Source organism: Artemia sp. Qi Xiang Cuo, chromosome 7 (genome assembly GCF_049724085.1).
Source record: "Artemia sp. Qi Xiang Cuo chromosome 7, ASM4972408v1, whole genome shotgun sequence".
NCBI lineage: Eukaryota > Metazoa > Arthropoda > Branchiopoda > Anostraca > Artemiidae > Artemia > Artemia sp. Qi Xiang Cuo.
Genome location: NC_142800.1, coordinates 100,801 through 126,280, shown reverse-complemented (window position 1 = coordinate 126,280; position 25,480 = coordinate 100,801). Strand labels below are relative to the sequence as shown.

Sequence of the window (25,480 nt, the reverse complement as noted above, 5' to 3'; positions counted from 1 at the left end):
CATTTTTGGTATAGTAGAGCTCTTTACTTTTCCTTGAAAACTTATTCTGTTGAAAGTTTTTTAAATTAACACAAATAAATGACACCGTCATTCAGCCAGGGGAGGGGCTAGCGCCCCCCTTATGGGCGCCCATGGCTGAGCGTTAAAAACCATATAGGTGGCCCAAGGCACAGAATAAAAACGAATTAATTGAAGTTGCCGAGCAACGTTTCTTATTGCCTGTAAAATACTAAATGCAGAGCCAGACAGCTCGTTGACTCGTTAACGAGCAATTTTTTTCTTAAAATAGTGATATTAGTATATTGAGAAGTAGCCGAGCTTTTTATTCAGCAACTTTTATAATGAGGGGATTATCTAGATGACGTAAAATCAGTCTGTCATTCTGAACTCTGGAATTCAAGAAAATATGCAGAATTAAATATAAAGAAAGAATTAAATATAAAGAAAATATAGAACGCAGAAAAATTTTGATAGTTTTATTGAATACTTTACGTACAAAGTACATAGTTTGCTATAAAATAGTTTCAACATACAAAAGCGACAGTTAAACAACTCAATAACTTGTTCAAACAATCAAGCGGAATACTAAGTAATAAAATTGCGACAACTGATTAGTTCATGAGAATACAACAATACAAGGGTTTATTGGCCCTGACTGTAAATACTTAAAAGCCTTTTCTTTACAATATCATATAAATTCATTAATGAAGTATACGAATAAAGGGTTTTAGTCCTGTTTCCACGCTTCGCTTGGAATCTGAACCAGAAATTGAAAAGAAGATGACTCATATTAAAAAAAAAACAAGCTTTTGAAGAATATGGAATATCCACTGGCTGCAGAGGACAACAGATCAAACCATCCGCGAGAATACAGGCGTTGTGACAAAAGACGGAGAGCTACAACCGCAACACTACATTAGCAAGCATAGTGCTGCCGTCACAGATGTAGACCGATAAATACGCTCAAGCGCATTCAACACAACGACCAAACACACTCAGCCTCATTGTGAGGACATCTTCACAGCGGCAAATTAGTGATGCGACTGGCAGCTCCTTCTTGATTCCCTCTGCGCCTCTGGAAGCACAAGCAGAATTAAGGTCTCTAGCGATAGCTAGAAGCAATGTATAAGGCTTAACCAACGATAACACATGTCAATAGCATTTTTACTCCTAAACCAGCCTTCTCTTGTGTTTATTTCATCTTCTGATTCCTAACATAAAGTTAGAATTCTTCCGTCATCGAAACCATCTGAACAGTGATTCTTTGGATTATCTTCTGGATATGAACTGTTTCGACTTTGAAACTTAAAGTTGATCGTTAGAAAAAAGTTTTCTTATCCAGCTTTCTCTGTGTAACTCAAATATATAATTTTACGTTTTCTTTTGACCACAATGCTATCCAAATTCTTTAAATCATCTTGGAAATTTAGATCTCCAGACAAAAAAAAATACACATTATTCATACAATCTGGATGCAGGAATCCAATCAATTTTCAAACTTAGCATAAAAAGTAACATATGAAGAAGATACAAAAGGGGTCGCTTTTAATTCAATGAATCTAAATTAAAAAAAAAAAAACTCACAAAAACAAGCAAAGGAAAAGGTAGCCTAAAAACCATTAACACAACATCATCTCTGGAATAATTGGAATCGTGAATCAATTTTTGACAGAAAGAATAAAATCTTTTGGCTGCTCAGTGTAATGAAGTAGGTCATATTCAAGGCCTTTTGAAGCCAAGCGCAAGCCATATATTTTTTTATTAAACCCGTCTCGCACGACTTTGAAAATTTAAATAGCTTTCCTCACCAATTTACAAAGAAAAAGCAAAGAACTTTTTACTTCACTAAGCCTAGATGACAGATGCATATATAAAAATACAAGTTATATTTATAAAAAAAAGGTCATGTAGACCTGAAATCCCGTTTAATCCAAAATGAGTTAATTATTTTATTAACACAAGCTTTAAAAGTGCACTGAGTGAGACTTTTAAAAGCTCACATAAGCTGTTTAAGGTTTTTCAATATATATGAGTGAGTAAAATAGTGAATCCTGCCACACACAAATCTGTATAGATTTTCACGTGGTAGGTCTGTTTGATATGTTTTTTTGTGAATATTGGTATTTAATAAAAATGAATTTTCTCTCTTTCTCTCTCCCTTAGAAATTCCTACTTTAACACTTTCTGTGAGGTCACCAGCGGCTCAATAACGTTTAATATGATGTTTTGCAGTATGTACAATACGCACTTACGAATGGATAGAATAAAAATCCTTCAGGGCAATTTATAAGAACTTAGAATAAAAAATTACGTTTGTTTAACAAGTTTTGAATATTATTTTGTATAACCTCAAACAATTTATACCTTGAATTATGTGTATTTTTGCCGGTTCGATATTATCATGTTATCGTGAGTGTGGTTATTTTCGAAAGGGTGCTCCCAGGAGGGAAACATTTTCATCCCAAAGTTGAAAGGCTTCGATATTTCTGAGTTTCCAAAAGTTTAAGAGATATATGCACAAATATAGCATCGAATAGAATTTTACTGCATTCTATAGCAAAATGCCTTCAATGAACCTTTACAGCTATCAATATCTTTTTTTTCTACCTTTTGCAAGAAAAAGATAGAAAAAGAGACAGAAACCGTCAATCTAAATCTAAAAAAAAGATCAGCATCCTAATAGAACAAGACAACACTAAACAAGGCTAATACCGATCTGCAGTAAGCTGATACTGATAGTGATCTTCAGAAGGGTGATAAAAGTAGCTCTAACGCGGCATAAGAGGAATTCGAGAGGAAAGCCAGATTGATCGCAAGGTCATAATGTTACACAAAGATGATAATTTGCCTTCGGAAAATGTGCGTAGCACATAAAAAAAGGATTAACAGACGGACGGGCACACTTTGTAATTTATTAAGTAGTTTCATAAAAACTGCTATGTTTAACTATGAGCCCTTTCCTAATACTCAATTACTACAAACATTCAACAAAGCTGGCGGGTATCAATAAGGGGTATCTATGTTATGATAAATAAATTGAGCCTTTTTATTGGGGGGGGGGGGGAGTCATCACTGAATCGGGGCTACCTTCCTCTTCGAGCAATGAAAGCCTTCTCCTGGAGGGGAGGGAGGTTTAGATTGATTTCTATGTCCTAAAAACCAAAAAAATCTTACTTTCCTTGTGCTTACAACTCACTTGAGACAATTGGAGGTTATAAGAGGCGATAGCATATTTTCACTCGCAAACAGAAGCAGATTGCAATGAAGTACTTGAACACAGTTACCCGTACAACATGATATTTAGTCATTATCCACCATTACCCTCCTGCTTCTTCCATTAATTTAGTTTCTTTTGCACCAAGCTTTAATTGGGCCGCCCAAAAGTAAAAAGGATCAAATCCATAAAATAAACACCGGATAAAATTCCTAAGAGTCAGTTGGGGTTTATATTTTCATGCACCCTGATGAAAAAAAGTTGATGTTGCAATGAAACATTTTCTCAAGGACTTGAGATTATTCTATGGCAAATACAATTAGTTCATTTAGAATTCGACAGCAAATACGTTTTTTAATCATTCTGTGGTGGCATTCCTTATTTCAAGCATCTACTGGGGAGGGGGGAATATTTCATCCAAGCTATCCGTTGGTTCAATGAAGGGGAGGCTCAGCAGATGTAAAAAAAAGAACTTTGCCACTGGACTGGATGATGGACTAACATCATATTACGACGGTTCGATGTGCCCGACATAACAAAATATGGGTAAAAAAAAGCGAAAAAAAAGAAAAGACTAGATATTCTAGACAATCGAAATTTTTTCTTAGTCAGGAGAGGCAGAGGAAAAACGCATTCGTTAGTTGTATTCACAGCAATGATTCATATACTCTATTTCTAATCATAATACTGTACGTAAAATAAAAGCAAAAAAAAATATGACTAAATCCACGCATATTTATTTGGCAGCATGCATCAGTTAAACGTCTACCAAAAGTTCATCTCATTGCACCATGAAATATACCCAAGATCCACCACCATCAAAATCACAAGCAATAGCATATACAGTCTGCAACTCTATTTATTTACAATTAATAATCCAACTTAAATAAATTCAAATTTTTGACTAAATGCGTTCATCTATAAGAAAGTAAAAAAAAATGTTAGAGTAACAAACGTGGAGGATAAATCAGTTGATCAGTTGGTAAGTATAAATCAGTTGGTAAGAGCTTGTACACAAAAAATATGAGTAAGAATGTCATAAGACTGCTTAATATCAAAATGAAAATTGAAGTATCTTTAAGGCTGCATTTCAGGCAACTGAAATCTCCAATGATCTGTTCACAGAACATCTGCTAATCATTTTAGATTATGTATTTCTACACAAAATGGCCGAGACATTGTCTACTTTGACAGTGACTTAAAATTGTCTAATATTCCTTTAGCCTAATTGAGGAGAAAAACAAAAGGCATACAAAACAGATGTTGAACTGAGCCATTTTTTTGGAAACTGATATACCTGGTACTTATGTTCGTCTGTCTTCATTTTGTTCCATACATGTTTTCATGAATATTGAATGTTAAATCAAGTCTATAATTTTTTTTTTTTTAATCTTATTAAAAAAAATTCATAGTTAGAAATAACTTGTGAAAAAATCTTAAGGTTTCTGGATATTACTTATAAATTATAGCCCTATGATTTGTTAACAAACAAGATAACCTTGTCTTCCAGGCACAATTATCTAAATTCTTGTTATTACTTATAAATTATAGCCCTATGATTTGTTAACAAACAAGACAACCTTGTCTTCCAGGCACAATTATCTAAATTCTTGTTATTACTTATAAATTATAGCGCTATGATTTGTTAACAAACAAGACAACCTTGTCTTCCAGGCACCATTCCATCAGGAATAGCTTCAAGGCAAACCTGATTCCAGCCCCTTTTTTAACTCTGCAGGATAGGTCAGTTGGATATTTGCATTGTATGCCTTTTGTCTATGACTCAGGATTACTACTTAATACTTATTACAAATCTGCCAAGATTATAAAATTGAACATCCTGATGTAAGGACAATACACTGACATGTTTTAGTGTGGGATAGTTTTATGTTTAATGGTTCTTTCACCAGCTTACTTGATCTTTATAAAACAAATTTTAGGGAATCAAAAATAACTTTTGAAATAATCTTATATTTTCTTTTTACTACTTATCAGTTATAACCCTATGATCATCAATGAACATGACAACACTGTCTTCAAAGCACCATCAACTATGAATAGCCTCAAGGCACACCTAATACCCGACCGATTTTTAAACAATTCAAATCGTTTAGAAAACTTATAAGGATTGGATCGTTGGCTATTTAAGGAAAGGCCGAAGGAACAAAGAAATCGAGCTAGGAAAATAAAAGTTATATAGGAGCTTGAAACTTCTACAGTTTTAACTTCTCCCTCAAGAACTTACGCTTCAGTTTATTTTGGAGGAGCCAATATTCCAGGGGAAAGGAGGGTAATTGAAAAAACGCAAATTAGATAAATTATATGAAAAATATGAGACATTATAGGGAAAATCAAAATTTTGCTAGAGGATAAGGGTCCAAAGTCTTCTTTTCCCTTCCACATGGGTATTTTCCCATACATGCATTCTGATCACCTATTATTGCAGTACCCACATTCGAGGAAAGACAAAATATGCTAGATATTCTTTGTTTCATTTTGAAACCTTTTTTTTTTAAGAGAAAGGAGATGGCTTTTGCCCCCCTAAAGCACAAATTTGCTAACATACTCGGCACAATTGACCAAACAAAGCACTTAAATAAGCATAACTATCACACAGAAGAGAATTAGTACGGCCGAATGTCCGTATTTACAAAACTCAATATAAATCAAATATAATACAATCGACTCTCAATCTCTACAACCGGTAAATTAGAAAATAGTAATAAAACTTAAGAGAAAATAATAATAATCTAGAGGTCTATTCTTTGGTGTCCCCTCAATATCCTCTCTCAAGTGCGAATCCAATTATCTTCGGCTTAGCTCAAGTCGTATGGCTGAAAAGAAAACGGGCTTTAAGCGCAAAATTCTTGAACTTTTGGACTTTATTAAAAGACGAGATATGCTTCAAAACAAGTTGAGTATTTTATTTTCTTAATGGATAAGTATTCGTTTCTAAATACTTAATAATTTGATCTTTCCGTGGATGTTTAGGGGTGTTAAATGAAGCATCTCTCTAGAAAATGAAAGAAAAAAAGAAAACAAAGAGTCAAAACTAAGGAAGACAAGAAATATTAAAAAGTGAGAACTCACTCTGGTTCCCAGAAAACAATCCTGAATGAAATCAAGCACACAGGTTATTTGTGTTAAGTGTATTCATATGAAAAATAAGTCTACACTTCCTATCCGGTGGCATTTACCCAACTATTTTACCTTCTTGACTAACTATCTTAAGCAACATTATCAATATTAATATCCTATTTTGGTAATAAAGCGATTTTTCTATGAGAAAATCAACAATAAGTTTAAACAATGATATAGAATGTTTGGAACTGGTGCGTTATAAGGACACTTTTATATATTGTGCAGGGAAACCAGTCACGAAAAACCCGTCAAACAGGCTATTCTCAAGAGACCGTTATACATAAATGAATGCAAAGCCGTGGTTTCTCAATGAATTACATTATTTAAACGTTTGTTTTTTGGGGTTTAAGGGGGGAAAAGGTACCTAGGTTAGGTTACGTATTTAATATATACTGCTTTACCTCCCCACCCCCTAATGCGCAAATATATAGCCCAAATTTGTTTATAAACTATTATATTTTCATCCTATTTTATTTTATTTCATTAGCATTAACCAAATTTGATTTATTGGAAGTGTCCATATAACGCACCAGTACCGAATGTTTTACTGAAAAATAGCAAAAACATAAAACAAATTTATTTTCTTATAAGTAGTTTTCACTCATTTTTTAGTGAAATCTTTATTTAAATTTTACACTTAAAACAAAATAATCGACCTAAGAGGCAGGACCAAACTTTTGTCATAGATGTTCCCAAACTGGGTCGAATTTTCCAAGCAGGCAAAACACAACTGTACGCACCAAACACGTTTTGGTCTGTCGAATTTAATTACAGATAGACGCAAAAGCATTTTTAAATTACTTTTTTTTAATAGTTTTTTCCCTCTACTAATATCCATAGATTGCTGTGACATCGAAAATCCAACCGAAGGAAAGCTAAATTCCATTTTACCACATTATTTTTGAACTACAAAATCTCAGTTCAGCTAATATAAATTAAAAAAAAAAAATTTATATTATCAACCAGACAGGGTCGTACACCAGAAGGGGTGAGCTCAGGACCCAGCCGCAAATTCTAACAGTCACTTTTTAATTTATCACCCCTTCTCATTAAAATTATAAAAAAAAATTATTATTATTGCTCCCCCCCCAAAAAAAAAAATCCTGTGTACTTACCTATAAACAATATACCATTTTTCTATAAATACATGGTATACTATAAACCACACAAAGCATGCGTTTGGTATAGTGTTGTAACTGGTAAAATTGGTCGCTGTAAAATTTGTATTTTACCTATTTAATGTAATTTACATATTTTACGTAATTGACGTATTTTACCGGGATTATCTTACTGACATATTTTACAACGCCTTGCAATTTTCAGAGCACAAAAGCGCGAAGAGGCTGGAAGATAAAGGATTGAATATGATTTTGTTTTGTGTGTTGCTGTGTTCCCCGGTTTAAAAGGCTGTCTGTCTGACTTATGTTTCATGTTATCAGAACGATAAAGTGTATTATAGTACAGGTAATTCCAATTTTAAAATGGTGAAATATTAGCTGAAATAAAATTACATTAGTTCTGTGAACTCTTAAAGACAGAAAGAGCTACAAGCAGGATTGACATTTGACAAACAAGAAAAAATAATAATATTTAATAGCCGAGAAAATTTCAGCCAGTGTACAAAAAAAGAAATGAAAATGATAGAGGCAGATATTTCGTCAGGGACTTCCACCCAGCCGTCTTCAGGGCTCAAAAAAAGAAGGAAAACTAACCTTTTGAATTAGCTCTAAATGAGCAGGAGAAACACTGAATCAAACAAACCAAAAAACTACGCCAGAACAAATGAAAGACTATTCACCAATTAGATTGGGCAAGAATTCTCTGCTTAGTGACTTAGCTTGTCTACTGACCTAATTTTCATTAAAAGTGTGGTCAGATGATCTTAATTTAAACTTAAGAAAATTTTTATTCGAATCCTTTAATTTTAAGTTATAGTGAATTGGGTGTATAGGAATATCTCCAGCATCTCTATTTAAAGCAGTCTCTATTTCAATTTTTTTTTTTTTCAAAATCTGGGGAAGGTAAACAGGAAGTGTGTGCGAAAGCACAAGATAGTTGGCTTCCCCCCCCCCCCATTGCACTTCCTGGCTGAAGGGCCAAGAAACGGAGATCAGCACCGCCGGTAGGAAGTGTAAAGTCCAATGCCATATTCTCATTCTTTACCTTTCCTAAAAGAATGCGAGAAGCCATTTGGTTCAAATATTAAAGTTGCCTCATCAAAAACAACTACATAATCTAGATTTTCAACAATGTGAAGGGCCTAGGTAGAACCAATATCCTCATTTTTATTTTAGATTTCAAATCTTAGAGAAATATTGTATTCATACCTTATTTTCCCAGGGAGCCAGCGTTTACCCCCCCCCCCCTCCTCACTGAAAATACACCCCACGGAATATTCTCCCCTGCCCCGCGGAAAATTTCCCCCTAGTTTCCTCTTGAATAATTCCGGATTTTCATTAGAAGGGAAATTGAAATTTCTACTTTCCTGTTTAAGTCAGGGGCAGTCGTGTTGCATTACCTATAATAAAAACCCATAAGGGTTAAATGTATTAATTTTTGTTCGTTTATTTTTTCCCAGAAGGACTTTGTGGAAGGTGGTGGTCGAATGAGCTATGGAGAGTGCTCAGTCAATTGGAAATCGAAAGTTCCAGTACCCTTTTCTAAGATCTAGCCTACTTTTCAACCAATCGCTACCTAATGAGTTGTTACTGACTAAAGCGTCTAAAAGAAATTCTTGTTCAAGTTTAACGGCTCTTGTGTTTCAGCAGTCGTTTTGAATGAATCTTCAGCTAAATACAGAATTAGCTCTAAGGAAGAGACGATAGGAGGGTGGAGGTAGAAACTGATATATAATCCTCAGGACCGTATTCAATACTTTTGTTGGGGGGGGGGGGGGGCTTTGAAACAGGTACAGTCACTTGAATCAGAATCTAAGATTGAAGGAGAAGAGCTAGATGTACAAGCAAATCCTGTTAAAGACACTCTTAATGACTGTGAAAGTGACTGAATGTTCTGCTTTTATGATCCTGTGCTTAGTCAATCAAACTCATCAAAATGTTACATACCTCTTTTTTCGGTACTTTTATAAATAAATGAAGAATAACATGTATATGATATGAGGAATGAGGCTGAATACGGCTATTTAAACATACAAGGCTGTTAGGGTAGCATTTCTTAGGTTTAAATGTAGAAAAAATTACTAATATGGTTTTACTCCCAAATGATGGTAAATTTGATTATTATTTTTTTAAATACAAAATGGATGTCCGAAATCAGGAACTGTCCAATTGCTGAGGTATGACACAAAGCGCAAGATTACCAAAAAGGTAAACTAGATAGGTTAATTAAATTGATGAAACTCTAGATGAAGGGGCATCATCAAAAATTTTCAAAAAAAAAGAAAGCTCAACGGGTCTTGCAACTACAGGACAGCTCTAAAACACCAATTTTACCCTGTATTTCCTAGGGAGTACACTAGCACTGTAGTACTACACTGTAGTACTAGCACTGTAGTACTGTGTACTGGTACTACACTAGCAAATGTTTCTATTATTCCTGCAGTTCGCATTGATTCCGTAACCACTCAGATTTATCGTTTAGTATATTTCTAACACACAATAAAGGTTAAAAAAAAAAAAAATTTAGAAAAGCATAATAAAAATTATTTTTCAAACATAAGAGACGGTATTTATGGAATCAAGGTCTTATTTAGGAGGGGGAGGGGAAGGGTTTGCACCCCCTCCCCCCACCAAAATGTTTGTCCGGCTTGTAAAAACGTAAACAAAATCAATGTTAAAAATCTTTGAAGCGTTTTTAATTTTTTCTTGTAAACCCCTCCCCCCTACAGAAAAAAAATACTGGATACGGCCCTGTATGTAATTAAATAAAAAAATAAAGTTTTTTTAACTGAAAGTAAGGAGCGACATTAAAACTTAAAACGAACAGAAATTATTCCGTATATGGATGCGGCTTTCCCCTCCTTAACACCCTGCTCTTTACGTTAAAGTTTGGCTCTTTCTCACAACTCTATTTGCTAAAACAATAAAACTCAGTTCAGTTTGTACGAACGAACTATTTAGAATTGTTTCAGCAGTCATGTCATAACTTATAGAGCTTGGCTATGAGATCCCAATAACCGAAAGAAAACCAAAAGCCGACAACTACTTTCCCAGAAATCTTAGAATTTTTTCTTAGAATTTCTTAGAATTTTTTTTAACTTCTCCTGTTCTGCGCTGGGGATTCAGAGAGTCATTTTTATTGAAACTTCCATAATCAGAAAGGGTGGCAGTAATGGCTACAGACTTACACAATTTTGTAGGTATAACAATCTAGTTATAACCAATACGGTGTTAGGTCATAAAAGGGCCCACAAGTTGACATGGTATTCGCGTGATGGTAAAACAGCAAACCTTATTGATTAAATTATTGTAAACCGAAGACTGGCAAGACCAATACAAGATACTAGGGTATATAGGAATACTGTTATTGATATTAGAAGTGAAAATCACCATCTAGTAGTGTCTAGGGTTAATTGAAAGCTGAAATTTCGGAAGGGTAACTACCTCCCGGGAAGTTATGATGTTGGTAGACTCCAGGATAAGAATTTGAGAGAAACTTTCCAGGAACAGTTGAATACTAAACGTAAAAGAGTTTAAAATTTGACAACGTGGAAAATGGCTGGAATAATTTTAGAAAAACAATTTGTGAAGTTGCTGATGGTGTCTTACGGAAGAAAGTTAGGATTTCAGCTAAAAATATTAGTGAAAATTTTTTATGTTTAATAAAGAGGAGAAGGGGCTTGGACAAGAATTATCTGAATGATAGATCAGATGAAAACAAAAGGAATGTAAAGAAAGTAGAGAAACCATTAAAATATGAACTAAGGAGGTGTGAAATGGAGGCCTTGGATAAAATTGTCGATGATCTGGAAGATGCGGCTAGACGGCATAATAGTAAAATACTGTACTGGCATGTTTATAGATTGAGAGGGAGTAGTCAATCCGGACTTGTCCCAGTTAAAGATAGGAACGGGGCCGCAATTATTGATAAGGAAAAGGTTAAAGAGAGATGGGCAGAACACTTTGAGAATTTGCTAAACCTCGTATAGTTGCAGAAAAAGATATAGAGGAAAATGAAAAAGTTTGTGATACCTTGGATGTGTAGGGAAGATTTGTTTTGTGAGGAAGAATTAGCGACAGTACTAAAAGGATTAAAAAATAATAAGGCTCCAGAAGCTGAGTGTCGTAAATGAGTTTCTTAGATATAGTGGCTCTTAGGCACTGTATATAAATAATATACAGTAAGATCACGGTTCAGTGGTTTTTGGCTACTACATTCTCGGCGCGTACAAACAGCTTCTCCCATTTAATCTGACATCAGTGGTCCAGTGTATATTACCCTGGAACACGTATTTTCGCAGAAACTTTCTCAAAATGCATTTGAAACCAACTCGAGACTTCGAAACCGACTCGTAATTTCTAAGAACATCTAATAATAACATTGCACTACTAATTACCGATTTTTATATATGTATTGGAAACAAATTAATTTAAAATTAGATTCTTTAAAATTTTGTGTTACAAGTCGAATGTCGCTTATGTTTATACTGGTTTAAATGTTTTCCGGAGCACTTGGCATCTCGGTCCGGCTTTGTATAATGGCTGAGATAGGGAATGATCCTACTGTATTATATTTATATACAGTACTCCGAGGTTAGAAATAAGTTATTGAAGATTATGAATATGATTTATGAAAAAGGGGAAGTATCTAACGATTTTAGGAAAACCTTAATTAAATCACTGTATAAGAAAGGTGATAAGAATGAGTGTGGTAATTATCGAGACATTAGTCTAGCCTCTGTGCGTATCAAATTACTTAGTAATATGATACTTTTTAGACTGAGAAATACTGTAGACAAAGTTTTAAGAGAAGAACAGTGCGGTTTTAGAAAAGGTAGGGGATGTGTCAACCAAATTCTCACTCTTAAGTTAATAATTGAGAAGTGCCTGAGTTGTCAAACAGCTTTGATCCTCAGGTTTATAGATTATGAGCAAGCGTTCAATTCTGTTGATAGAAGAGCTTTAGCAAAAGTCTTATCCTTGTATGGTATACCAGACAAATACATTAAAGTGATTAATACTATATACGAGAATAACACCGCTGCAGTTAAGGTAGGAAATGAGTTTAGCAGCTGGTTTTGTATTAAATCAGGAGTTAAGCCGGGTTGGGTTCTATCCCCCTTTATATGGATCATTTTGATGGACTTTGTCTTAAAGAGCACAGGGAAGGCAATGGGAGACCACGTAATCAAATGGGGAGGAGAAATTCTCCTGGACTTAGATTATGCCGATTATTTAAGCATCCTTGATGAAAGTGTGAGCAAAATGAATGAACTTTTAGAGGTTTTGCGAGTTCAAGGTGCTAGAATAGGCTTGAAAATTAATGTTAAGAAGGCAAAATCACTAAGAGTAGGAATAAGTGAAGATGAAAAGGTGACGTTGGGTAACCAAAAGATAAACAACCCATAAAACGAAAAATAAACACACCATCAATTATATCCAATTTAGCCTTTTGTATTTCCTTTCTAACTTCTTTGATTATTTCCTGTTTTATGGATTCCAAATCCAGAGATCCAGTATCGGCTTTGCCATTTGTCACACGTGGACTTGCTTCATCACCGGATGATCCAAGACGTTTCCGTCCACTTTTGGGAGATTCCGCATTCCCATTATTTAGCCGACCATTGGTCGTGGCAATAGTATTATATTTTCGGTCCGACTCGTCCTAAAAATAGCCAGAAATTACTAGATGAAGCATCGAATATTTCAAAAAATAAAGCAAAAAGGTTAAGATAAACAAAATGGAAGTTTTGATTTTTTTTTTTTACTACAATTTTCATGTTATTTATATTTCGGTTCCTTTGTTTTAGCGTTGTGTTTTGCATAGTTTCGTTTTCATGTTTTTCTTTCTATCCTAGCCTATTCCTTTTTATTTCATTTGCACTCAAGATGGGTCATTATTTAAAATGAGTATATTGGAAGCATGTTCCCTGCAAAAACGGCTTCTAAGTTAGACACATCAACAAGAGGAAACACACAATGTTATGCCTACAAGTCCAAGTTTCCTTGGATTGAGTCTCTCATCTCACTGGATTTTAGTCAATTCAATTTCCTGATTTGGAAGGACAAGCAACTTTTTTTGCTCCTTACTTATAAAATTTCAATTACTGTCAATGGACAGTAAGCACTTACTTTAACACAATTCACATATTTTTTTTGTCACCGCTTTCAAGTCCGTCTACGACTGGTTATTTGATACATTTAAGTTCAACAATCGTTAAGGATTGTTGAAGTCGTAACGATAACGTAAGTTCTTTAAAACCGAAATATCAGCAAAAACTTTTTAGATCAAACGCGATAAATTCGTGGCCGTCTTGGTAAGGTCACCATGTCGATTAGATTGACAGGGGAGGCCCGCGGAGTCACCAAATTCCTCTTTTTAATCTACACTTGTTCGAAAAATATACTCATTTAGTTTTTTTTTTTTTTTTACGGAAGATTTTTATTAATTGTCTATCCAAGCTAGTAATTGCTCAATATTTATTTTTTGAAGAGAATGTCTTTTTACTTTGAACCCTTAGGTTATCACTTGGTTTTACCACCCGACGACCTATAAAGGTGTATCCAGGATTTTGCTGGGGGGGGGGGGATTTTTGGCCCACATATGCTATAAGCCATAACTTCATAGAGGCCACGAATAGACGACCCATTTAGTCTCGCAGTATCTTTCAAGCGAGTCCTAATTGATAATATTTCGATAGCAGATAAAGAGAAGATTGGTAGTTTCAGTTTCATATATCCTAATTGTAAAGTTTGAATAGCTGATCTGTGCAGCTCCATTGAAATCAATAAATAAAGAAAAAAAAAGCTGCTGGTCATAGAATAATAATACGGGCAACTCAGATGAAATGTGTTCCAATCAATAGCACTCTAATCAATAGCAATCTAATTAACATAATTCAACTTATCACTATTTATTATCACTATCATCAACTGGCATGCTGTATATTATTAATATATTATATTAAAGTTAACAATAATAATAATATATAATTATGTATCGCTATTTAAATTATCACTTTCATTATTTAAATCACCACTACCTACAGAGTCATCTAGCATCTCATTAGCACCATCTAAGTTAGCATCAGATGCTATAATATTAAGTCAGTTTACCATGACAAGTGATTTCAGCAGCTAAATATTTCCTAAGCCGAACTGACAGCTTTTTTCTTCCTTTTCTTCTTATATCCCAAGTTGCTGCAAGAGGCGCTTGTTTGACTAATTTAATTTTAACGTTACGAAATAGGAAGTTTCATGCGTTCTCTTTATCAGCTATACTCAAATTCGCTTAATCTTACGAAATCAGCAGTTTTTCAGGGCGCTGGTTGTAACTTAAGATTATAGACTGCTGCTCCCGCCTAACAAGTCCAGTCAACATTGTCTGTCATGTGTCAAACCAAAAATCTTGAATATCCCTATGACTATCTACCTACGTTCAATCCTAGGATGGATAGATGGATGAATGATAGACAAAATCTAACAACAAGTGAAAATGACATCATTTCTTATAACAATTAAATAAAAAAAAAAGTTTTTTAAACTGAAAGTAAGGAGCGACATTAAAGCTTAAAACGAACAGAAATTATTCCGTATATGACTGGGACTTTCCCCACCAAACCGCCTCGATCTTTACGATATAGTTTTTTATTGTTTTAAAAAATAAAGTTGTGATACAGATTAAAAATTTAGCTTAAAGAGCGAGGCGTTGACGAGGGGACAGCCCCTTTCATATACGGAATAATTTCTGCTCGTTTTAAGTTTTAATGTCGCTCTTTACTTTCAGTTAAAAAACTTGTTTTTTTTATTTAATTTCTGAACGTTTTTGAATTAATACAGCTTTTATTTTAGCTCGCCGTCATTGAATAAGTAAACAAAATTTACATAAAAATTTTAATTTTCTTTTGCTAAATGGCTGTCTCTAAATTTGGTTCTGACGTAATTTACAAATTAACTTACGTAACGAATTTCTATATTCGTATATTTTTCTTCTGGCAAAAAATACAAAGTTGCAGATTTTTGCAGATATGAGCTTGAAACCTATGTTATAGGGTTTTCTGATACGCTGAATCTGACGGTGTGATTTTCATTAAAAATTTTTCACTTTTAGGGGATGTTTCCCCCCTCTTTAAAAAATCAGGTGAGTTTTCTCAGGCTCTTAGCCTTTGATGAGTAATAATAAACTTAATAAAATTCATATGTTTAGAATCAGCATCATAAGCCCATTCTTTTGATACATTTATTGACATCAAAGTTCCGTTTTAAAAAGTTTCGATTACCATTGAGCCGTATCGCTTGTTTTTTTTTTTTTTTATTGTTTTTTTTTTATTACGTATATTTTATTACGTATATGATGGGGTTCTCCCCTTAGTCAATACCACGCTCTTTACGTTAAAAGTTAAAAAAAATTTCAATTCACAAACCCCTGAATCACAAAGGCCGTTTAATTAGAATAGATAGCTCTTTTGAAAGCACTAAAAAAACTGTAGCGTAAAGAGCGAAGTATTGACTTGGGGGAGAACCCCCTCATATACGTAATAATTTCTGTTCATTTTAAGTTCTAATGTTGCTTCTTACTTTCAGTTGAAAGTACTTGTTTTGTTTTTTATTTAATTTCTGATCTTTTTTTAAATAATGCTTGGAAATCAGGCGCCCCCTTCATAGAAATGTCCCTTACCCCAAAGAAACATCCTCCACGGAAAGATTCTCCCGAGTCACCCCCACCGCCCCCCCCCCCCCCCCCCCCCAACAGAAAAAAATTCATCCTGAAAATGTCTGTATACTTCCCAATAACCAATACAATATGTAAGCAATGGGCAAAGTTCATAACTTGCAGCCCTTCCCCTGGGAACTGTGGGGGATTAAGTCATCTTAAAAGACATATTTATTAGATTTTCGACTATGCTAAACACAATGGCTATCTCAAAATTTTAATTGGGTGACTTTGAGAAAGAAATGAGCGTGGGAGGGGGCCTAGTTACCCTCCATTTTTTTTTGGTCACTTAAAAAGGGCACTATAACTTTTAATTTCCGTTCCAATGAGCCCTCTTATGATATTCTAGGACCACTGGGTCAATACGATTACCCCTGGGAAAAAAATAAACAAATAAACACGCACCCGTGATCTTTCTTCTGGCAAAAAATGCAAAATGCCACATTTTTGTAGATAGGAGCTTGAAACCTCTACAGTAGGGTTCTCTGATACGCGGAATATGATGGTGTGAATTTCATTAAGGTTTTATAGCATGGTTAGTGTTTTTCTTCTTTTTTTTAATAATGTTACTAATAGTTTTTTGTATTTTACTTCCAATATATGAAATTAAACGCGCTAAAACTTATATTTTTGAAATGATCATTAAAATATGATTGATTTGATGTACTTACTGATACCAAAATTTAGTTTTTTAGAGATTTAGTTACTATTGAGCGGGGTCACTCCTTACTTACAGTTCTTTACCAAGACCTGTTTGATCCTGAAAAAAACTTATGCCAGCTTTTTCCGCCTCTCACTCAGACTATCTTTCTTAGCTTTGTCTCCAATTGGCCAATCGCTTGATGGTAACTTGATTTGAATTCAAAAATCATCGTAATTCTCAGTATTAACACCTTATTATTGTATAGGACACAAGATTGCAGAAACCAAACTTGAAACACACTTTGACATTTATTTATTTTATATATATATATATATATATATATATATATATATATATATATATATATATATATATATATATATATATATATATATATATATATATATATATATATATATATATATATATATATATATATATATATATATATATATATGTATATATATATATATATATATATATATATATATATATATATATATATATATATATATATATATATATATTATATATATATATATATATATATATATATATATATATATATATATATATATTTCGTATATTTCGAAATATATATATATTTCGTATATTTCGTATATATATATATATATATATATAATTTCGTATTATTAAAAACTGATACCTCAGAAGCATGATAGAACTTTGATAGGATTATATATATATATTTTTGATTTGATATATATTTTTGATTATACATATATTTTTGATTTGATATATATTTTTAATTGTATATATATTTTTGATTTGATATATATTTATGATTTGATATATTTTTTGATTATATACATATTTTTGATTATATATATATTTTTGATTTGACATATATTTTTGATTTGATATATATTTTTGATTTGATATATATTTTTTTCAGCATACATACTTGTCAAAGATTTACGTAATGGTTCTTAACCCGTTTTCGGTTAGAAATCTGTCAACATAAATAACAAAAATAAATCGTTAAGCGACAAATATTATAGTTTACGCAGTTTGACTAATAAATAAAAAAAGTCCCCCGCAAAAAAAAAAAAAATTAAAAATAAAAAAAATAGTTACTTGGGAAACGCTACCAGATGTGGTATCTTGTCGTTCAGCTTGAGCTCGCCGTCGCGCTAAAGTACGCTGCATTTCGTCCATCATCGAACCAATTCCTGCTCCAGAAAGGGATGGTCGCTCAGAACCCCCTTTACCGATGGTACCATAGGTACTACCAGCACTGGAACTGCTTGAACTACTTGTTCCACTGTCTACTGACTAAATAAACACAAACGATTGAGACAGATTGAAGTATTAAATCTGCACATACATTAACTTAGAGGCATGAAAAGTGACAAAAAAAAAGAAACAAAAGGGAAGGATTATCAGCTAATTTTACTAAAAATGTGGAAATAGTCGCATTTTGACAATTTCTCTAGCTTATCCAGTTCTTTCTCGAACAGAATTGTCATTCGCGGGGGTGAGGGGGTGAATGCCAGAGCTGCAAACAGTAGCGAGCAGAAGGATGGGACAATAACATGCGAAAGGGGCTTTTTGACAGAAAAAGAGCCATCTGAATTAGAGAGGGAAGCGATTGAGGCCCCCCCCCTCTCAATACTAGGATCTTTATGATATAAACCATAATTTTCTTTAATTTGAGAAATTTGAGAGACATAAATTCTTGCACACGAGCTTGTTTTAACCCTCTTAAATATATGAAGTCCACCTTTTCAAAGGTATGTTGGGATGAAACTAATTTGTAGATAATAGCAATCACATATTGCAAATATCTTTAAGATAATTACGATACTATTCATGAATTGTTACATTTCTATTTTTGGAACAATCAGTGGCGTCAACTGGAGGGAGGCAGGGAGTACGCGGCACTTCTAGATTAAGAAAAATACCTTTTGGAGGTATTTCCACGGAAGAATAACTTTTTTCTGCATTTTGACTAAAAAAAAATTTTTTTAATGACGATCCCCCCCCCCCCAGATTTCTAAAAATATATTTTATCACCTCATCTTCTAAATTTTCGTGAACTGGCGGCAATAAAAATAGTGTTTACTAGCAGTACTTTGGCATGGTGCGCAGCACACAATACTTTGTCCAGCTAAAATAACTACTTCAAGTTCCCTTAATCCAACACGTAAGTACTGAACTGCCTCGTAAACATCATGGGAATAGGAACACCGAATAGCACTCATGTCCTATTTTTTCTTCGCTGATGGCGGAGTAATGGAATACCATTTAGCTGTTGAAGGGCTCATTTGAAAGGAAATTTTTCTGCCTTAAAGTTAAACATTTTTTAGATTATAAAATGGAGTATAAACACGTTTCTTTAAAAAAAAAAGAAAGATACAAATAAGAATAGTTTGTTTTTTATCTTGTACATACAAAATCCTATGTGCTCGTTTGTCGGTATGTTTTTTCGCCTTTTTAAATTTTTGGCTTTTTTAGTTCTAATTCCATCAAAACTTGCACTGTTTGGCTTTTGACAGAAAAAGAGCCATCTGAATTAGAGAGGGAAGCGATTGAGGCCCCCCCCCCCTCTCAATACTAGGATCTTTATGATATAAACCATAATTTTCTTTAATTTGAGAAATTTGAGAGACATAAATTCTTGCACACGAGCTCGTTTTAACCCTCTTAAATATATGAAGTCCACCTTTTCAAAGGTATGTTGGGATGAAACTAATTTGTAGATAATAGCAATCACATATTGCAAATATCTTTAAGATAATTACGATACTATTCATGAATTGTTACATTTCTATTTTTGGAACAATCAGTGGCGTCAACTGGAGGGAAGCAGGGAGTACGCGGCACTTCTAGATTAAGAAAAATACCTTTTGGAGGTATTTCCACGGAAGAATAACTTTTTTCTGCATTTTGACTAAAAAAAATTTTTTTTAATGACGATCAACCCCCCCAGATTTCTAAAAATATATTTTATCACCTCATCTTCTAAATTTTCGTGAACTGGCGGCAATAAAAATAGTGTTTACTAGCAGTACTTTGGCATGGTGCGCAGCACACAATACTTTGTCCAGCTAAAATAACTGCTTCAAGTTCCCTTAATCCAACACGTAAGTACTGAACTGCCTCGTAAACATCATGGGAATAGGAACACCGAATAGCACTCATGTCCTATTTTTTCTTCGCTGATGGCGGAGTAATGGAATACCATTTAGCTGTTGAAGGGCTCATTTGAAAGGAAATTTTTCTGCCTTAAAGTTAAACATTTTTTAGATTATAAAATGGAGTATAAACACGTTTCTTTAAAAAGAAAAAAGAAAGATACAAATAAGAATAGTTTGTTTTTTATCTTGTACATACAAAATCCTATGTGCTCGTTTGTCGGTATGTTTTTTCGCCTTTTTAAATTTTTGGCTTTTTTAGTTCTAATTCCATCAAAACTTGCACTGTATCTCTATCTCTCCCTCTCTCCCTCCATCCCTTTCTCTACACTACACAAAGCAAGTCAGATTTAAAACTCAAAATGAATTCCTAAAAAAAAAAAAAAAAAAAAAAAAAAAAAAAAAAAAAAAAAAAAACACACACACTGATTCTAACTACTTCCAAACCTGAAACCCTCGCAACAAAATTTTCAATAATTTTTCAATATAATGCATTACAATTAGGGCGTTTGTAGGCTTAAATTTGTTAATAATATAATTATAATTTTTATACAATTAGTATAGGTTTACAATTGCATTGTTATAATGCTTGTAATAACAGTAATGCTTCATTCTCCCCATATTCTTTGGGATCATATAATTAAAATAAGAATCACATGCCATTTTACTTCCTCCATTATATCTCTAAAAAATTCTAAGCAAATGATTCTTTCTCTTCCTTTTTTGAAAAATTATATGAATTCTGCGAAGCTAGAAGTGCAGTAAGGTACAATGCCGCAAAAGTCCAACACAGCGGATAGCCTGTCACTTCGTTTGCTATACTCACCCCAAGTGTAATCATTTTTCGAAAAAATTAAATAAAAAAAAACAAGTTTTTTTAACTGAAACTTAGGAGCGATAATAGAGCTTAAAACGAACAGAAACTATTCCGTATATGAATGGGGCTGCTCCCTCCTCAACGCCTCGCTCTTTACACTAAAGTTTTTTTTTGTTTCAAAAAATTGACAGAGTTGTGGGACAGAGTAAAACTTTAGCGTAAAGAGCGAGGCGTTGAGGAGGGAACAGCCCCTTTCACACAAGGAATAATTTCTGTTCGTTTTAAGTTTAAATGTCACTCCTTACTTTCAATTAAAAAAAAAAAGATTTTTTTATTTAATTTCTGAACGTTTTTTAATTAATGTAGCTTGGATTTTGGCTCACCGTACATGAATAATTAAAACGAATTCTACATAATATTTTTTTCCTTTTTTTATGATTTTTCGTAAGATGCGACAGATACGATACGATCGAATTTTGTTCGAATCAACAACCCCTGAATCACAAAGGCCGTTTAATTAGAATACATAGCTCTTTCGAAGTACTAAAAAAATCTTTAGCGTAAAGAGCGAGGTATTGACCAGGGGGCGAACCCCTTCATATACGTAATAATTGCTGTTCGTTTAAGTTTTAATTGTGCTCCTTACTTTCAATTGAAAAAGACTTGTTTTTTATTTAATTTCTGATCGTTTTTCCAAACAATGCTGGGAAATACGGCGCCCCTTTCATAGAAATGTCCCTTTCCCCTTGAAAATGTTCTCCATGGAAAGATCCTCCCACGTAACCGCCTCTTCTGACCCCCCTCCCCCCGCCAGAAAAAATCCCTCCTGAAAACGTCTGTATACCCAATAAAATACTATATGTAAACAATGGGCAAAGTTCATAAATTGCAGCCCTTCCCCCGGGAAATGTGGGGGATGAAGTCATCCTCAAAAACATATTTATTAAAATTTTCTACTATGCTGAACAAAATGTCTATCTAAAAATTTTGATCAGGTGATTTCGGGGAAAAAATGAGCGTGGGAGGGGACTTAGTTGCCATCTAATTTTTTTATCACTAAAAAGAGGGCACTAGAGCTTTTAATTTCCGTTGGAATGAGCCCTCTCACGATATTCTAGGAATACTGGATCGATACAATCACCCCTGGGAATAAAAAAACAAAAAAGAACAACAAATAAACACGCATCCGTGGTCTTTCTTCTGGCAAAAAATACAAATTTCCACATTTTTGCAGATAGGAGCTTGAAACCTCTACAGTAGGGTTTTCTAATACACTTAATTTGATGGCGTGATTTTCATTATGATTCAATCACTTTCATGGGATGTTCCCCTTTTTTTCGAAAATAAGGCTAATTTTTTTCAGGCTCGTAACTTTTGATGGGTAAAACTAAACTTGATGAAACTTATATATTTAAAATAAACATAAAAATTCAATTCTTTTGAAGTATCTACTGGTATCGAAATTCCATTTTTTAAAGTTTCGGTTACTATTGAGCAGGGTCGCTCCTTACTTACGGGTCGCTCCGGGTCGCTTCATGGTAACGAACTGTTTGATACTTTACGACAGACAGCAGTAGAGAAAAAAGTAAAGAAAAAAGTAAAATTAATACTGTATATAATCAAAATTGAAAAGAACACGATACAAAAATGATAAAAAGAAGAAAGCGACAAGAGAATGAAATACGATATTCTGAAATTTATAGAAAAGCTACTATTATAATCGGAAAAAGCTCTTGATACACTTGAAGTGGAAAGTCAATTTGCCTAGGAGAGATCAGGAGATTCGTACATCTGCCGGGGAGGAAACACATTTTGTGACAAAGCAAACCATGGATATATTTTAAGCACTTTTACAACAAAATGAGACAGATTAGAAGCTGACAAAAGAAAAATAGTATACATACAATACCTTAGTGCTTTTTTTCAATCGAACATTCTGTAAGGCATGCACTAGGGAGTTTGGCTCCATACCGCTGTTCTGCCTATTCAAAACTGGCATCATAGGAGGTGGAGGTGGGGGGCCACCAGTTGACGCAGGAGGAGCAGAAGAAACTGCAGTACATATTATTGGTGGTGCTGCGGGTGGTGCTGGCGGTCCTACTGCTGTACCTGGCATTGGAGGTGGTGGAGGCGCAGGGGGTCCACCAACAGACGGGGTCGACGCTGGAGAAGAAGCATTAGGATTGGCAAATTGCGGTGGAGGCGCCATGGGCGGACCTCCAAACTGAGGTGGTGCAGGTGGTGGTGGCGGAGGTCCCTAGAAATGTTTTAGTATCATTGTTTGCCTTTTAAAGACATGTCAAACAAGAGCGCACATTTCGAAATTCGGTATTAAATAATTTTGTATCATCATAAACCTAACAGATATAGCCATAAAGAGAACCTGAGTAAGTTTCAATAAAAGGCAAAGAAATAAGGACTGGGAAACAAATAGAATAATTTTGAAGGAGACAAATATGTTCTTGTCATAAGTAATATTGCGAAAAGCCTATTTTTACAGTTCGGCCGTAAGTTCTAAGCAGGTACGTACACAGGAGACGGGCCCTTGAGCCCCCTTGTGTCCGTCCCTGATTCCAAGGCTATTTAAATAGTAAATTCTACATAATTTTTAAGGAGAACAGAACAAACTGGTTTTAATCCCCCGTTTCTTTTATTACTTTCTTTTTTATTAATTCGGCATCCACTACTACCAAACTACAAAATTGCATAACTACAAAAGGGAGTCTTTTTCGCTGAATAATTAAATTCCCCTTTCTTTTTTTCTAATTTTAAAGATACATATGGTTGTCTTAAGTTGAAACTAAATCAATTCGAACATTGTGACTTAATGTTCACTCTCCTTGCTGCTTTAACCCTCCGTTTCATTTGGGTCAAGTTGGAATTTTAGGGTATTAATAGTAGAGAAAATATGGGCCAAGATACACTATGGATTTTCATTTGTTCAAATAACATATAATAATAACACAACAACCTGGTCAGTTTCATAGCTATGAAGTAAGTACCATAGCTGCTGACACATAAGAACTTATTCGGGAGAGAAGAGGAAAAGAAAGTTTGAAGAGAAAGAGTAATCCTCCAAAAAAGATGCAACAAAACATTTTGATTCTAATGAATAGTTAGCAACTATGAGAGAAACACTAATAAATTCGAGAAGGCGGGAGGGGGTGTATGGCCTCGAAGAAGCCACTATCTTCTCCTTTGTTAGCATCCCTCATAGCTCTATACACCTATTGAGGTATATGTAACTCAAACAACTCAAAAAGGAAGGAAAAAATAGGAATAGGACGGACGGAAAGGTGGAAAACGAAAACCCAAATAGTGAGGACCGCATGGTTCTTGGCCGCTAGTGGCATAAGGGCCCTGAAATCCTATCGACGGCTGCGTAGGCCGTTAATTCGCAAAACTCGTTCAACTGACCTCCAAAATTTTGGGTTCCAATAATCTGAATAATTCTATCAAAGAACAATCTTTTTACCCATCAAACCCCTTTTTAATTCGTAGGCATTTTCTAATTTTGTGCCACAAAAGATTTGAAAGGACATCGAACTTTGTCAGAGGACGTCGGGTATGCAGCTCAAGAACGATACCGTCCCAACGATCTTCAAGTAATATATTCAAAGTAACACTTTTGGAAAACTGAGTTTATGCTAAATTGCAGCTAACGCTTGATAATATATTAGTTAGACATGCCTCGTGCGTGCAAGTTCGTGGAAAGGAATGTGTAATAAAATTAAAAAAAAAAGAGACTTGACTTACTTGGTTAACAGGTACTCCTTGAGGTGGAGCCAATGGTGGCTGAGGCACCGTGGACATTGCCTGGGGTGGATTTGGAGCTGATGATGCCCTATGATGACCCGACTGTGAGGGTGATACTACTGTTGGCGGGGCTTGTTGCATCGCTGGTGTACTGACTGAATGATTTAAAGCTCCCAGAGAGTTTTGACTACTTCTCCTCTCTATCGTAGTTGGGGCACTTTCTTCTCGAGCCCTGCTAAATATATATAGTTTAAATTATTCAATGAAGCAATAATTAAACTAGCATGTTGAAAAATACAAAACAGTTACTACAACAAAGTGAGATACATAACAATGACCCTTGTTTTTGTTTCTTTAGTTTGTCCTGTATACCTACGTTTTTTTCGCGAAAAAGAAACAATCTTGCTGAAAAAATTTGAAAAAATTTGAAAAAATTTAGTTTTTCATAATTATCTCTATATTCTTTGAAACATTGGTTCGACAGAAACTTGCAGTATCCCACGCAGACAGCTAGCTGTAGATACAGATAGGCTTCTAACAACTGACCAAAATTATAGAAAGCTTTAAAGTAGGATTTGATTGGTACTTTCGGTTGTAATGCTTATTGCAAATATTGAATGTTTCGATTTGGATTCATAAGCATTATGTCTCTCTTGTCTCCTGACATTTTCTCATTTGCTTGCCACCAAAATACTTAGGCTTTTTATCGTCTTCTTCGGCTCACTTCGTTCGTTGTGGGCGACAAGTAAGGCTTTCATGAACAGGCCTTCATCCCTCATAAAAGGCTAATGTCTCGCATAGGCAGTGCTTTGGCCTTCGGGTTTCCCTAATGCCCTTGGAACGAAGTCATATGAAGTATTTTTTTTTCAACGATTTTTATACAGTTCAGTACTTTGCAATTGTTATTGTGGTTCTAAGAT

At 34.3% G+C, this 25,480-nt stretch overlaps 1 protein-coding gene across 3 annotated transcripts in view; it reads right to left on the bottom strand.

Moving 5' to 3' along the window:
* Positions 1–461: 461 nt before the first annotated feature.
* The window catches only part of ena (ENAH actin regulator enabled), a 118,064-nt gene continuing 93,045 nt past the window's right edge, over positions 462–25,480 (bottom strand). For 2 of the 3 annotated variants that reach the window (XM_089091942.1, XM_089091944.1), the window contains 5 exons: positions 24,561–24,795; positions 22,714–23,061; positions 17,928–18,125; positions 12,901–13,138; positions 462–6,048 (listed from right to left, as the gene is read on the bottom strand). In XM_089091942.1, the coding sequence (XP_088948068.1) occupies positions 6,020–6,048; positions 12,901–13,138; positions 17,928–18,125; positions 22,714–23,061; positions 24,561–24,795 (1,048 nt within the window). In that variant the 3' untranslated portion in view covers positions 462–6,019. The remainder of the gene's footprint in view (positions 6,049–12,900; positions 13,139–17,927; positions 18,126–22,713; positions 23,062–24,560; positions 24,796–25,480) is intronic. The other variant, XM_089091943.1, reaches the window with a different exon arrangement.